The sequence below is a fragment of the Elephas maximus genome, chromosome 11, assembly GCF_024166365.1.
Source record: "Elephas maximus indicus isolate mEleMax1 chromosome 11, mEleMax1 primary haplotype, whole genome shotgun sequence".
In the NCBI taxonomy this organism is placed as follows: Eukaryota; Metazoa; Chordata; class Mammalia; order Proboscidea; family Elephantidae; genus Elephas; species Elephas maximus.
In genome coordinates, this window is record NC_064829.1 from 67,170,532 (window position 1) to 67,185,463 (window position 14,932).

Sequence of the window (14,932 nt, forward strand, 5' to 3'; positions counted from 1 at the left end):
GTGGCTGTGATCTTTGTAAGTAGATCACCAGGGTTTTCTTCCAAGGTGCCTCAGGTAGACTCGAACAGCCAATCTTTTGGGAAGCTATGTCCTATTAGTAGAGAGTTGGTAGCATCATTTTTTTGAGAAGGAAATTAAAGAATATGTTCAGGAATATAAAGACCATAAATATCCAAAAAGGTGGAAACAACCCAAGTGTCCATCAACAGAGGAAAGGATATTGTCAATTAACAAAATGGGGTATATCCACACAGTGGAATATTATTCATCCCTAAAGAGAAATGAAACGCTGATACATCATATGACATGGATGAACCTTGAGTGAAAAAAGTCAGACACAAAAAACAAATCTTGCATGATCCCACTCACATGAAATATCTAGAATAGGCAAATGTATAGAGGTAAAAGTTTATTAGTGGTTACCAGAGGTGAGTGGGAGGGGAAATGAGGGGTTATTGCTTAAGGGGCACTGAGTTTCCGTTTAGAGTGGTGAAAAATTTGGAAACAGATAATGGCGATGGTTGCACAACGCGGGTGAACGCAATTATGTAATGTCACTGAGTTATACATGTAAAAAGGACTGAAATTGCACATGTTAAATGTATTCCACCACAACAACAAAAAAATACAAATCATAAAGTGGTTGAGACCAGTGATCATGAGAATCATATCTAACTACCTGTACTGGAATTTAATCTAGGACTCTATGGCTACTTATTGTATGATTGAGCACTTACTATGTGCCAGGCACTACATGACCAAATTTCCTGCTGTCACGGAGTTCACCTTCCATGCTTAGTGCTGATTCCTGATCAGGAAGATTAACTATCAGAACCTAAGAATACATTTCCATACTGTAGCACACTTGAGATCCCACGACCCCAAACAGAAATGCAAATCTCTCTGGGATGAAACTGGGCAGCTCTGTACCAGGACAGACACAGCACTCTGATTTCAGACTGGGGATGAGCTTACTCCCGTGTGGCTGCAGAGAAACTTAAGATGGACAGATTGTCAGGCCTTTGCCTCTGAGTTGGATTGGGAGAGCAAGACCAATACCAATGTGAAGGGTTAGCAATGTGACTCTTGAAGATGATTCAAGTTAGCCTGGAGTACCCTGTTTCCCACTCCCAAACTGGGATTAATTTTGCAATTTTCCATAAATGTCAAGAAATTGGGGGGGTTTCTAATTCCTAGCCTGAGTAAGTACTATTTCAAGACAAATCATCACAAGATGGACTTGCATGGTAAAAGAGAAATGGGAGACAGAAAGTAAACGCAACTGGAGACATACATTTAGGCAGGAGATATTCTACAACATAGCCTGGTTCTCGTAACACAGACTTAGATGCTAAAAGCAGTGTGTGGATGAGGATAAAACACTAAAAGATAAGCTGCTGGTCAATGCTTCTATAAAAAGACACCTAAAGGTAAGTGAATCAGGCATATTTATTCATATTACCCTAAACCCAGGATTTTTAACTATTTCAAGTTTTAGGTTCCCACAAGCCCCAAATGAGAATAAATACTTAAAATGCCTTTTGACTTAATTATAGACAGATCCACCAATCTTGTTTTTTTTTTTTTTTAACACGATCATAAAGAGTTTCATTTGGTTTCCAATGACCCCCAGTGCTTCTCTGTCACATTTACAATGACATTTGGCCATTCGCTGTAAATCTGGCCCAATTTTGTATGTGCAGGAGAAATACAGACATCACCTCCAGTTAGAGAGTAACTTTTTGCAAGGGTAAAAAGTTGTACTCCCAAATACGCTAGTCCCTGTAACAAAATTTCCCTGCATTTGTCAAAGGAAAATAAATGCTCCAGATAAAGAAGATCTTATTTCTGACTTCATGCTGCATAGAACTGCTCTTGGATGTACAGCTTCCTATCAAGTTTCTGGTTGCTCCTTGAGTTCCCGGAAGGTCAGCTCTGCTACCAAGCACTGCACAGTGAGAGCTGGTCCTACTCTCTGCAGAATGCAAGCTCTTTGATTTGATTCCTAAACAGTCAAGTTCATGGTTTCTGAAATAAATTCCTTAATCACACCACAAAGCACAAGTCGGACTCTGAACGGATAGCTGGTAGAGTGGGTATGTATTCATGAATGTGTGTGTGGGAGGGTGCAAGCAAAAGAATTCTGTAAGGACATCAGCATATACGAGAAGGTGCACAAGACAAATAACCTTGGTCTCCAGAAGTGGCCCATTCATTTAGCTGCATTCCCAGTAAACAAGTAAGCCTGCTGGTCCCCAGGGTCTCAATCTCAGAATTCAGTTAAAAGCACAAACTGAGAATGACAAAGGTAGGGAGTCTTTCCTTCAGCGCCTCTCAATTTTTAGCAGTGTGGGAGCTATGAATTGCCTCCTACCATGGAGGCCCTAGAAGTGATCCTGTTGGACACTACAGAAACCCTGAGAGTATGGTCCCTGGACACCCTTTCAGCTCAGTACTGAAGTCACTCCTGAGGTTTACCCTTCAGCCAAAGATTGGGCAGGCCCATAAAACAAAACGAGACTAAATGGGCACACCAACCCAGGGGCAAGGACTAGAAGGCAGGAGGGAACAGGAAAGCTGGCAATAGGGAACCCAAGGTTGAGAAGGGAGAGTGTCGACATGTTGTGGGTTGTTAACCAATGTCATAAAACAATATGTGAACTAACTCTTTAATGAGAAACTAGTTTGTTCTGTAAACCTTCATCTTAAGTACAATTAAAAAAAAAAAAAAGACCCTGTCGATATCCCCCTTCCCCTCCACATACTCCTTTTTGGCCACTTTATCCCCCCGCTGTAATAATACAAGACTTCGCCCAATGAAACATACTCAGAGTGGACAAATAACCACAAACAGAACTTAGCTGGGCAAGGGAAAGCGTTTTTTGAAAAGAAAATGCTATATTTATTGACGTGAAAATTAACACTGTAAATTAATTTTGTTCTTAGGATTTGGCCAAACTACCTCCTTAAACTTATCTTGGGCATGAATCTGTGGTAATATCTGCATGAGCTTCTAAGTGGCACGTGTTATAGAACTAAATAGAATAAAGCTGCCTACCCAGCAAAAAGTAAAGTTTAAGTGTGGCTTTTATGTGGCTAATTTGGTCAACGGAACAGAATAGTTTGCTTAATAAAAAGCTACCTCAGGTCTGGAATTTTTTAGATTGGCTGTTTTATGACTGGAGTTTTTATTACATTTAGAATCAATGTATTCCATTTTTATTTTTTCACTGAGAGAGTTCAATAACTTTGAATGCATTTATGAATATTGTATTTTCTTTTGAGTAAATCTATTGTTGTTATCGCATGCCGTCAAGTCGATTCCAACTCACAACAACCCTGTAGGAGAGAACAGAGCTGCCACATAAGGTTTTCTAGGTGGAAATCTTTATGGGAGCAGCTCACCAGGTCTTTTCTCCTGTGGAGTGGCTGGTGAGTTCAAACCGCTAACCTTTCAGTTAGCAGCCGAGTGCTTAACCATTGTGCCACCAGGGCTCCTTCTGAGTATGTCTACTCTTCTCTATCCAAACCAATAAACCCAATGCCATCAAGTCAATTCCGAAAGAAACTATATTAAGTTTCTACTATAAAATTGGGGGGAGGGTGCAATAAGATATTGTAAAAATAATTAGTAAATAAATTTTAAAGTATTTTTTACAAAGATCAAATCTCGGCCATAGAATAGCACCAATCCAAACCCCATTTGGAAAAAAAACCTTTAAAACCTAATAAAGTCGTGCATCAAGCACTGCATCCTTTCTACATTCATTATTCCCATGAATTTAATTCCATCACTTTAGAGTAGACCTCCAAATCAGTAATAGGGGAAAACAAAGCTATTTGCTGTTATTTGTTTAACCTCATATATTTTTTGGTCTAAGAAAAAACGAAATCGAACATCCAATCAGAAACATCCCACTAGCACAACAAAATCTTTATCTACTTTTTCTGGCATCGCTAAGTGAATTCTACAAACCTTTCAGACATGGGGAAATCTTCCATTTGTGCTCTGAATTCTGATTAAAAGCAGAGATTTGCATTTTTAACATGCCCCAGAAAAATGACTAAAAAGGATACTTTCTTTTTCCCCTTCTTTAAAGACTATCTCCCAAACATTTGCTTGTGAAACTTTCTGAATAGTGACATTGCCCAGGAAAACACATGCAGTAGACAAAATATCAGATTTCTTTTTCCAGCTGTCCAGATGCCCATTAGTGCCTCTTATTTCTATCAGTCTTTTGCTATAATTAGGATGGCTTAGGGTTTATCTGGGCCTTTTTTCAAAACCAGATTTCCGTCCTCGCAGAAGCAGCTGTCATTCACAAGGGCCCTTAATGGTATTGGGAGATGTATTCTTGATTTACATTATGGTACGGCAACTGTGAACACGAAGTGGAGGGTAAAAACGGGCGTCTTACCTGAGGAGGTTCACTCTGGTCTGGAACCTGGCTTGCTTCAGCTAGATGATTAAACTGCCTCTCTTCTCTCTTGAAGTTTGTATCTCCGCCTTCCCTGGGGAGCGAGTCTGTTGGTGTTTGAAGGTTTTTTGCTTCTTGCTCTGCTTGGGTTGAAATGGCACATTCTGCATGGAACCGGAGATTAAAAGCAGTAGCTTCTGCTCTGGTGTGAGAACTCTCCCTTTTATCACTCTGGGCCAGTGGGTGCTTAGCAGGTTTTCTAGGATACAGGAGACTAAGGGTGCCTTCCGTTGCACTTTCTTTCAGGTGGGTGTTCAGCTTCTTGGGTTTTCCCTTAATTCCTGGTTGCCTCACCCTGGCAGGTTTCTGTGAGCCCCTCGTGCTCAATAAGTCCTTTTCCTCAACTCTTTTCTCAGCTGCAGTCCCCAAACACTGGTGTATCCCTGACTTTTCTAACTCACCAGGCTTCATCTTCCTTGGTGCTTTATCCATGTTTAGCAGATTGTCACCAGTGACTTCCTCTCTTGCTTGGTGGCTGTCTCTGGTTTCTCCTTGAACTCCTGTATAAACATTTTCAGCAGCCCCAGAAGCAGGGGGTAGTTTATATCTCCCCTGCTCTGTCACCATCAATGTCCCATCCTGGTGAGGCCCCAAAGTAAGAGTCATCCCTGGTTGCAGGGATGAGGGGCTGTGCGTGGAGTCTCCATTGCTCCTTACCTCCACTTCTTGGGGTTGTGAGTGATAACCACAGAAGCCAGGGGTGGCATCCATAGGCCCAGTGTTATCTGACACCTGAGATGAACAGCCCATTTTACTGAAGAAATGTCCACACCCACCCAGGCAACACTCACTGAATTCCATCTCTTCGTCATCGCTTTCTAATAAAAAAACATAGTCAGTCCCCTGCAGGTACCTTTGCCAAACTGCATTAGAGTAATCCGTCATAACATCGGAACATTCCAGATACTCCAGGTCATCATCTGAAAGCTCCTCGGTGTAGGTTAGGGTTACCTCTGGACAAAGTTCATAGTCACTTTCAGAGTCTTCACTGGAAACCTGTGAGCAGAGTCGCCTGTTGACTGGGGCACTGCTACCTGGGTGAACGGACGCGGTTGCCTCAGAGACCGGTTGGCTGAAGCTAATGTATTTCTGAACTTTGGGATGTTGACGACTAGAGTTTAAGACTTCACCATTAGGGTCATCATTGTTTAGGGCACCATCCATGGGCTGGGATACTTTGGAAGACGTTGTTCTGTGGCCATATACATCTTGTTTTTCGGGAGTATTACTTGAATTAGGAAGAAGAAACCCTTCTGCAATTTCCTCTGTGTTATTTGGATCATAAGCCTCTTGAGTTTGCCTTGTTTCTTTAACATCCAAAGGTTTTTCAGAACTGAAAATATGAACGTCATCATTGGCCAATAATTGGAGTGAGCCTGAACAGCTGAATTTGGTGGAGGAGGAATCAGCTGACATGGGAGTGCCCAGGGAGATCCTTTCATCTTCCTTGGAAGGAGGTTCCTTCTCATTGATGTTTTTTGTGCTTTCTGCCTCATATGTCTCTGTTTCATGTTTCCAACCTGTGTTCACGTCATCTTTCTGGTTAGGAGGGAGTTGTGGGTTCCCTGGTGAGCCCTCAACTTCAATGTAAGCAGAACAGCAGATCATTCCAAAGCAGTTTTTAGCAGAGATTTGGTAAATGGCAGCATCATTTTTGGTACAGCTAGGATGAAGACAAAATACAGGTAAGTTTGCCACATTTTGGTAGTGCATGCCAACATTTTCCACATCATGGTACACAGAGAAAATGAGCATATTTTTTTTTCTGCATGCTCAAGGAGAGTTGTGGTCACCTGGAAAAGGGCTTGCAGTCAGAGGCAACCGGCCCTGGGCTGCAGCTGCCCCTGGTGCAGCATTCTGGAACCATCCATCTTTTCCCTAAAAGCATTTCACAGTCTTACCCCAAATTGAAAATACTGAAAATCACTTAGATGAATGGAAAAAAAAAAAATTTATATTCTAGTTTCTTCTTTTCTCCTTTTTAGTCATTTTTATGTCATGGGATTTGAAAAAGCATTATTTTCTGGAGTGAGACATGGTATACAAAAAACTGAAGGATTCTCCCACATGAGGTGGGAGGGAAGAGCATAAGCAATACCTCTAAGGCCATGCTAAGAAGGCACGGTTCTTGCCTGGAGGCTGTAAAGATAATACCATACCACGATTATGTATATGAAGAAAGGACTGCTTCCTCTTTAATTTATCATGATTTTATAGACAAGTTTCTGGAGAAGGACATCATGCTTGGTAGAGTAGAGGGTCAGCGAAAAAGAGGAAGACCCTCAACAAGATGGATTGACATAGTGGCTGCAACAATGGACTCAAGCATGACAACAATTGTGAGGATGGCGCAGGATAGGGCAGTGTTTCGTTCTGTTGTACATAGGGTTGCTGTGAGTTGGAACTGATGCGGCGGCACCTAACAACAACAACAACATAGGGTTTATATGTAGCCCCATGGGCCCCACAGGCTGGGAACCCGTGTTCACATGTTATTCTGACTAACGTGGCTTCTGTCCAGTGGAAGAGGCAACAGAGTCCTGGTCTGGGCCAAGCCCTGCTCTCTCTGCTCCAGGAGAGACAGTGCTCCTTGTAGCACCTCATTTTATGGCTCAGAGCCACATGAAACGTGAAGTCCTATGTGTTTTTCCCCACTCGGACCCTTCTCCAGGCTCTGTATCCCAATAATAACTTGTTCCGATTTGCTTTGTAATTTGCATACATTTATCTCCTGTAACCTCATTATAACTACAATATTGCTAATCGCAGTCTACGCATTATCCAGCTCAGAAATCAGCAGCCATTTTCATAAGGCAGAAACTGAGTCTATCTTGGACTTAGAGGTGATGATTAGATCTTTCTTGACTGATCTGTGTAAACTCTGCACAAATATCTAACCCAGAAAGTAGCAGAGTTAGATGCACAGCTATGCCACACAGTCTCCTTTATCCTTTCTCCTCCTCATTGGAGGGTCCCTCTGCCCTCTCAAGCCAATAGCCACTCATAACTCAAACCAAACACCAAACCCTTGCTGATTCTGACTCATAGTGACCCTTCAGGACAAAGCAGGACTGCCCCGTAGAGTTTCCAAGGAGCAGCTGGTGGATTCAAATTGCTGACCTTTTGGTTTGCAGCTGAGCTCTTAACCACTGTGCAATCAGGGGTCCGATCAATAGGTGCTCATAAACCCTCAATAATTGGGCCTCATTTTCAATAAGTCAGTTTATTTCTAGTTTCTTGTCAGTTGGTAACCTAATTCCCAAGTAGAAGCCACTCCAGGATAGTGAGTTTGGCTAAGCCTGACCCACAGCTGGAAACCCTGGTGGCATAGTGGTTAAGTGTGGCAGCTGCTAACCAGAAGGTCAGCTAGTTCAAATCCATCAGGCGCTCCTTGGAAACTCTATGAGGCAGTTCTACCTTGTCCTATAGGGTCACTATGAGTAGGAATCGACTTGACAGCAGCGGGTTTGGTTTGGGTTGGACCCACAGCTGGTCTTTGTTTGGTTTTGCCTTGGCCAACAGCACAGGAAAACTGAAGCTTAGGGTAACTTTCTGGGGAAACAGTACCTGCTCCTGTCTTTTTCACAAGGTTCTTCTGAAGTTCAAAAGAAAAAAAAACTCAATGTGACGGCGCTTTGCAAAACAGAGACTTTATGCCATAATGTGTTCTACAAGAATGTGGAAGTACTAAGACCCAAGTTACCTCTGCCCTAGTGGTTCTCAAGATGTACACACAAGAATCATCTGAGAAATCTATGTAAAATTCCTGAATCAGAATTCCTAGGTGAAGGGCCCGGGAACTGCTTTAAAAGACCCCAAAAAGAGTCTGATAAAAATTGTCCTTGGCTCACCCCTGGCGACATCATTAATTTAAAAACAAACAAATCTGTTGCCGTAGGGTTGATTCCGACTCATAGTGACCTTAAAGGACAGAGTAGAACTGCCTCATAGAGTTTCCAAGGAGCACCTGGTGGATTCTAACTGCTGACCTTTTGGTTAGCAGCCGTAGCTCTTAACCACTATGCCACCAGGGTTTCTAAACATGCACTGGCCTCCCTGTCAGGAACTGAACCCCCTTATCCTTGACAGGCAAGGATACTCACCACTATACTAACGAGGAATCATTAATTAGGCTCAGTTAAAACTGAGTCTTTTCAGCTGGAGAAAGAATGAAGAGAAAAGTGGCTTGTTTGAGTTTCCCATTGCCCAAGTGTTATGGAGTGAATCATGTCCCTATACCTGTGGTTGAAGCCCCGGTGACACAGTGGTTAAGTGCTACAGATGCTAACCAAAAAACCTGGCAGTTTGAACCCACCTTGGAAACCCTTGGGGTTGTTTCCGAGTTTTTATACCTGTGGTTATAATCCCATTTGGTAATGGCTTTTCTTTGTTATGTTAATGAGGCAATATCAGTGTAGGGTGTGTCTTAAGTCAATCTCTTCTGAAATTTAAAAACAGAGATGGAGGAAGGCAGATGCCAAGTCATGAAGATCACCAAGGAACAAGGGTGTTCCTCTACAGCCAACATAGAGAGAAAGCCTTCCCCTAGAGCCAGCCCCTGAATTTGGACTTCCAGCTTCCTAAACTATGAGAAAATTAATTTATGTTTGTTAAAGCCACCCACTTGTGGTATTTCTGTTAAAGCAGCACTAGATAACTAAGACACCAAGTTATTCTCTTCACGCTCCTTTTTAAATTAATTCTTGGAGATTTGGCCTCCTTCAAGAGCTTAACCAGTTGCTGTCAAGTCAATTCTGATTTATGGCAATCCTATGTGTGTCAGGGTAGAACTGTGCTCCATAGGGTTTTTAATGGCTGATTTTTCAGGCTATTCTAGGTCTTGCTTCGCAGATGCCTCTGGGTGAACACAGACCTCCAGTCCAGACCAGAGAGTTAAACGTTTGTACCAACCAGGGACTCCAGGGAATGTAAACAGCACCAAGGGCTATCAGAAAATCTCAAAACCTGTTGCCATTGAGTCGATTCTGATTTCCTGACCTACCTAAGCCACAAGCCCTCTTCCAAGAAACCATCTACCCTGATGGTCCCATGGCTTGTGTGGAAAGAAAAAAAAGGAAGAGAAGAAAATAAGGCTAAGAGGCATAAAGAACCAGGTAAGAAAGCAGTAAAGGAGGGAAACAGAGCCGAATTTGAAGAATTAAGCAAGGAAAGCAGAGAGAATTTTAGAAAAATATAGAGAAAATAATTAGGTTAAGCATACTTCTTAATGACTCAATAAACAGCTGAGAGATTGTCCTGATTTAGTAATGTGTGATTTTAAGGAACATGTGTTTTAGTTGACACAGATTTACAATTTATCCTAAGTACACTAAAGGGGAAAAAAACCAACCCAAACCCACAAAACCCCAAAACCAACCCAAACCCACTACCATCAAGTTAATTCCCACTCAGTGACCCTATAGGACAGGGTAGAACTGCCCCATAGGGTTTCCACAGCTGTAAATCTTTAGGAAGCAGACCGCCACATCCTTCTTCTGCAGAGCGGCTTGTGGGTTCAAACCTCTGGCCTTTCAGTAGCAGCCAAGCACTTAACCGCTGCACCACCAGGGCTCCTTAAAGAGGAAAAGGAACTGGATTAAGTATAATGAACTTCTCACTAATAAACACCTTTGAGAGAGTTATGATCTGTGGTTAACACATCCTTGGTAATCATCTCTAAGCATCCTAAAGAGGGGGAGGAAATCAGATAAGATACCCAATGTTTATCGAATGCCGCCTATGTTAAACAATGTGCAGTATGTAAAACCGAGGCTCACAGGAATTAAGTGATTTCCTCAAAATGACAAAGCTAATAAGTGGCAGAGCTGGGATAGAAACCAGAGCTGAAGCCTGGCTCTGCGTCAGCTATTAGAAAACAGACTTTTCAGAGAAAGGAATTGACAGCAGGTAGAAAAAACGGAGACACGTGGAATGTGAAGCCCGAAGTGCTTTTCTCCACTAGCACCCTTTTCCAGGCTCTGCATCCCAATAATAACTTGTTACATCTGCTTCATAATTTGTACTCATTTATCTCACTCATCTGTCAGTTTGTCGTACTGTGGTAGCTTGTGTGTTGCTGTGATGTTGGAAGCTATGCCACTGGTATTTCAAATACCAGCAGGGTCACCCTGGGTGGGCAGGTTTCAGCCAAGCTTCCAGACTAAGACAGACTGGAAGGAGAACCTAACGATCTACTTCTGAAAAAATTGGCCAGTGAAAACCTTCCGAATAGCAGCGGCACATTATCTGATACAGTGCCGAAAGATGAACCCCTCAGGTTGGAAGGTGCTCAAAATACAACTGGGGAAGAGCTGCCTCCTCAAAGTAAAATCAACCTTAATGACGTGGATGGAGTCAAGCTTTCAATACCTTCATTTGCTTATGTGGCATAACTCAAAATGAGAAGAAACAGCTGCAAACATCCATTACAAACTGGAACATCAAATGTATAAAATATGAATCAAGGAAAATTCAAGTTATTAAAAATGAAATGGAACACTTAAAGATAGATATCCTAGGCATTAATGAGCTGAAATGGACTGGTATTGGCCGTTTTGAATCAGACATTCATATGGTCTACTATGCCAGGAATGACAACTGAAGAGGAACAGCACCATATTCATTGTTAAAAAGGACACTTCAGGATCTATCCTGAAGTACAACACTGTCAGTGATGGTATAATATCCACACGCCTAGAAGGAAGACCAGTTAATAAAACTATTATTCAGATTTATATGCCAACAACTGATGCCAAAGACAAAGAAACTGAAGGTTTTGATTTTTTTTTTTACCAGCTTCTACAGTCTGAAATTGATCAATCATGCAATCAAGATACATTAGTAATTACTGGTGATTGGAATGAGAAAGTTGGGAGCAAAGAAGAAGGATCAGTAGTTGGAAAATATGGCCTTGGTGATAGAAACAACTCCAGAGATCAAACAATACAATTTTGCAAGACCACCAGTGACTATTCATTGGAAATACTTTTTTTCAACAACATAAATGGCAACTATACACGTGGACCTTGCCAGAAGGATACACATGAATCACATTGACTACATCTATGGAAAGACACGATGGAGAAGCTCAATGTCATCAGTCAGAACAAGGCCATGGGCCAACTGCAGCACAGACCATCAATTGTTCATATACAAGTTCAAGGTGAAGCTGAAGAAAATTAAAACAAGTCCACAAGAGCCAAAGTACAGTCTTGAGTATATCCCACCTGAATTTTGAGTGCATCTCGAGATTTGATGCCTTGAACACTAATGATTGAAAACTGGATGAGTTGTGGGATGACATCAAGGACATCATATAGGGAGAAAGCAAAAGGTCATTAAAAAGACAGAAAAGAATATAAGACCAAAATGGATGTCAGAAGAGACTCTGAAACTTGCTCTTGAACATAGATTAACTGAAGTGACAGGAAGAAATTAAGTAGAAGAGCTGAACAGATGATTTCAAAGGGTGGCTTGAGAAGACAGAGTGTTATAATGAAATGTGCAAAGACCCGGAGTTAGGAAACCAAAAGGGAAGAACACACTCAGTGTTTCTCAAGGTGAAAGAACTGAAGAAAAAATTCAAGCCTTTCACTGCAATATTGAAGGATTCTATGAGTATTATGGATTGAATTGTGTCCCTCCAAAATGTATGTTAACTTGGCTAGGCCATGATTCCCAGTATTGTGTGATTGTCCACAATTTTGTCGTCTAATGTGATTTTTCTATTTGTTGTAAATCACTACGAGTCAGAATCAACTCGACGGCACTGGGTTTGGTTTTTGGTTTTGGTTGTAAATCCTACCTCTATGATGTCAATGAGGCAGGATTAGAGGCAGTTATGTTAATAGGGCAGGACTCAGTCTACAAGATTAGGTTGTGTCTTGAGTCGATCTCTTTTGAGATATAAAAGAGAGAAGCAAGCAGAGAAATGGGAACTTATGCCACCAAGAAAAAAGCACCCTGAGCACAGTGCGTCCTTTGGACCCAGGGTCCCAAAGTTAAGAAGCTCTTGGACCAGGAGAAGATTGATGATAAGAACTTCCCTCCAGAGCTGACAGAGAAAGAAAGCCATTCCCTGGAGCTGGCGCCCTGAATTTGAACTTTTGGCCTCCTAGACTGTGAGAGAGTAAATTTATCTTTGTTAAAGCCATCCACTGTGGTATTTCTATTATAGCAGCAAGAGATCACTAACATAATGAGCAAAATATTGAATGACACAGGAAGCATCAAAAGAAGACGGAAGGAGTACACAGAGTCACTGTACCAAAAAGAATAGGTTGATGTTCAACCATTTCAGGAGATAGCATATGATCAAGAACCTATGGTACTGAAGGAAAAAGTCCAAGCTGCACTGAAGGCATTGGCAAAAAACAAGTCTCCAGGAATTAACAGAATACCAGTTGAGATGTTTCAACAAATGAATGCAACACTGGAAACGCTCACGCCTCTATGCCAAGAAATTTGGAAGACAGCTACCTGGCCAACTGACTGGAAGAGATCCATATTTGTGCCCATTCCAAAGGTAATCCAACAGAATGCAAAATTACGGAACAACATCATTAATATCACACACAAAATTTTGCTGAAGATAATTCAAAAAAGGTTGTAGCAGTATATTGACAGGGAACTGACAGAAATTCAAGCCGAATTCAGAAGAGGACGTGGAACGAGGGCTATCATTGCTGATGTCAGATAGATCTTGGCTGAAAGCAGAGAATGCCAGAAAGATGTTTACCTGTGTTTTATTGACTATGTGGATCATAACAAATTATGGGTAACATTATGAAGAATGGGAATTCCAGAACACTTAATTGTGCTCAGGCAGAACTTGAATGTAGATCAAGAGGCAGTCATTGGAATAGAACAAAGGGATACTGCATGGTTTAAATTCAGGAAAGGTGAATAATACTTATTCAACCTGTATGCTGAGCAAATAATCAGAGAAGCTTGACTGTATGGAGAAGAATGGGGCATTAGGATTGGAGGAAGACTCATTAACAAACGACCTGCAATATGCAGATGACAAAACTTTGCTTGCTGAAAGTGAAGAGGCCTAGAAGCACTTACTGGTGAAGATCAAAGACTTTAGGCTTCAGTGTGGATTACATCTCAATATAAACAAAAATCCTCCCAACTGGACCAATAAGCAACATCGTTATAAACAGATAAAAGATTGAAGTTGTCAAGGATTTCATTTTACTTGGATCCACAATCAATGCCCACGGAAGCAGCAGTCAAGAAATCAAATGACACATTTCACTCGGCAAATCTGTTGCAAAAGACCTCTTTCAAGTGTTAAAAAGCAAAGATGTCACTTTGAGGACTAAGGTGGGCCTGACCCCCCAAGCCATGGTATTTTTAGTTGCCTCATATGCATGCAAAAGCTGGACAATGAATAAGGAAGACCGAAGAAGAACTGATCCATTTGAATTACGGTGTTGGTAAAGAATATAGAATATACCATGGACTGCCAGAAGAATGAACAAATCTGTTTTGGAAGAAACATAGCCAGGATTGTCCTTAGAAGCAAGGATGGCGAGACTTCATCTCATGCTCCTTGGAAGTGTTATCATGTCCATTCCCTGGAGAAGGACATTATGCTTAGTAGAGGGTCAGTGAAAAAGAAGAAGACTCTCAACAAGATGGATTGGCACAGTGGCTGCAACAATGGGCTCAAACATAGCAACATTGTGAGGATTGCGCAGGACTGGGCAGTGTTTCATTCTTTTGTACACAGTCACTGTGAGTCGGAACCAGTTTGATGGCACCTAACAACGACAACATCTTATGTAACCTCATGAAGGTCCCTGGTGGCTCAGTGGTTAAAGCACTCAGCTGCTAACCTAAATGTTAGCACTCACTAGATACACTCCTGGAGGAAGATGTGGCAGTCGGCTTCCTTAAAGATTTACAGCCTGGGAAACCCTGAAGGGCAGTTTTACTCTATCCTGTAGGGTCCTATGAGTTGGAAGGGACTCAACAATGAGATTGGTGTTTGTTTGCTTGTTTGTTTGTTGGTTGGTTGGTTGGTAACCTCATTATAATTGCAAAGTTGCTAATCACAGTGTTGATAATTACAGATAAAGCGTTTCCATCCCATGCCTTCATCTTGACTGGTCAATTGCCAAATTTGTACTGAATACATACTGATGCCAGATATGAACTTAGGAGCTGAGGAGGGGTCAATGGGATGAAGGAGACATCGTGTTCAGCTCTAAAATGACTAAAAATCTACTGAGGGAAATATTAGGAATTTTTCAGAGAACCATATACATCAATTCTGGGCTAAGTTGTACAAGCTGGAAGGACAAGGGGTTTCAGAGGAGAAACTGCAATGACAGTGATTCAAATGGTGTAAGTGGGGCTAAGGTTTAGAATCTCTGAGAGCTCCTGGCAGAGGGAACTGTGTGCCCCACAGAGATCTGACAGGAATGCAGAACCATCCAGGAAGA

The 14,932-nt window shown here is 41.7% G+C and overlaps 1 protein-coding gene across 2 annotated transcripts in view; it reads right to left on the reverse strand.

The window, feature by feature from the left end:
- The window catches only part of ALPK2 (alpha kinase 2), a 133,293-nt gene that overhangs the window by 66,930 nt on the left and 51,431 nt on the right, over window positions 1-14,932 (reverse strand). For both annotated transcript variants that reach the window (XM_049900959.1, XM_049900960.1), the window contains one exon: window positions 4,419-6,141. In XM_049900959.1, coding sequence (XP_049756916.1) covers window positions 4,419-6,141 — 1,723 coding nt within the window. The remainder of the gene's footprint in view (window positions 1-4,418; window positions 6,142-14,932) is intronic.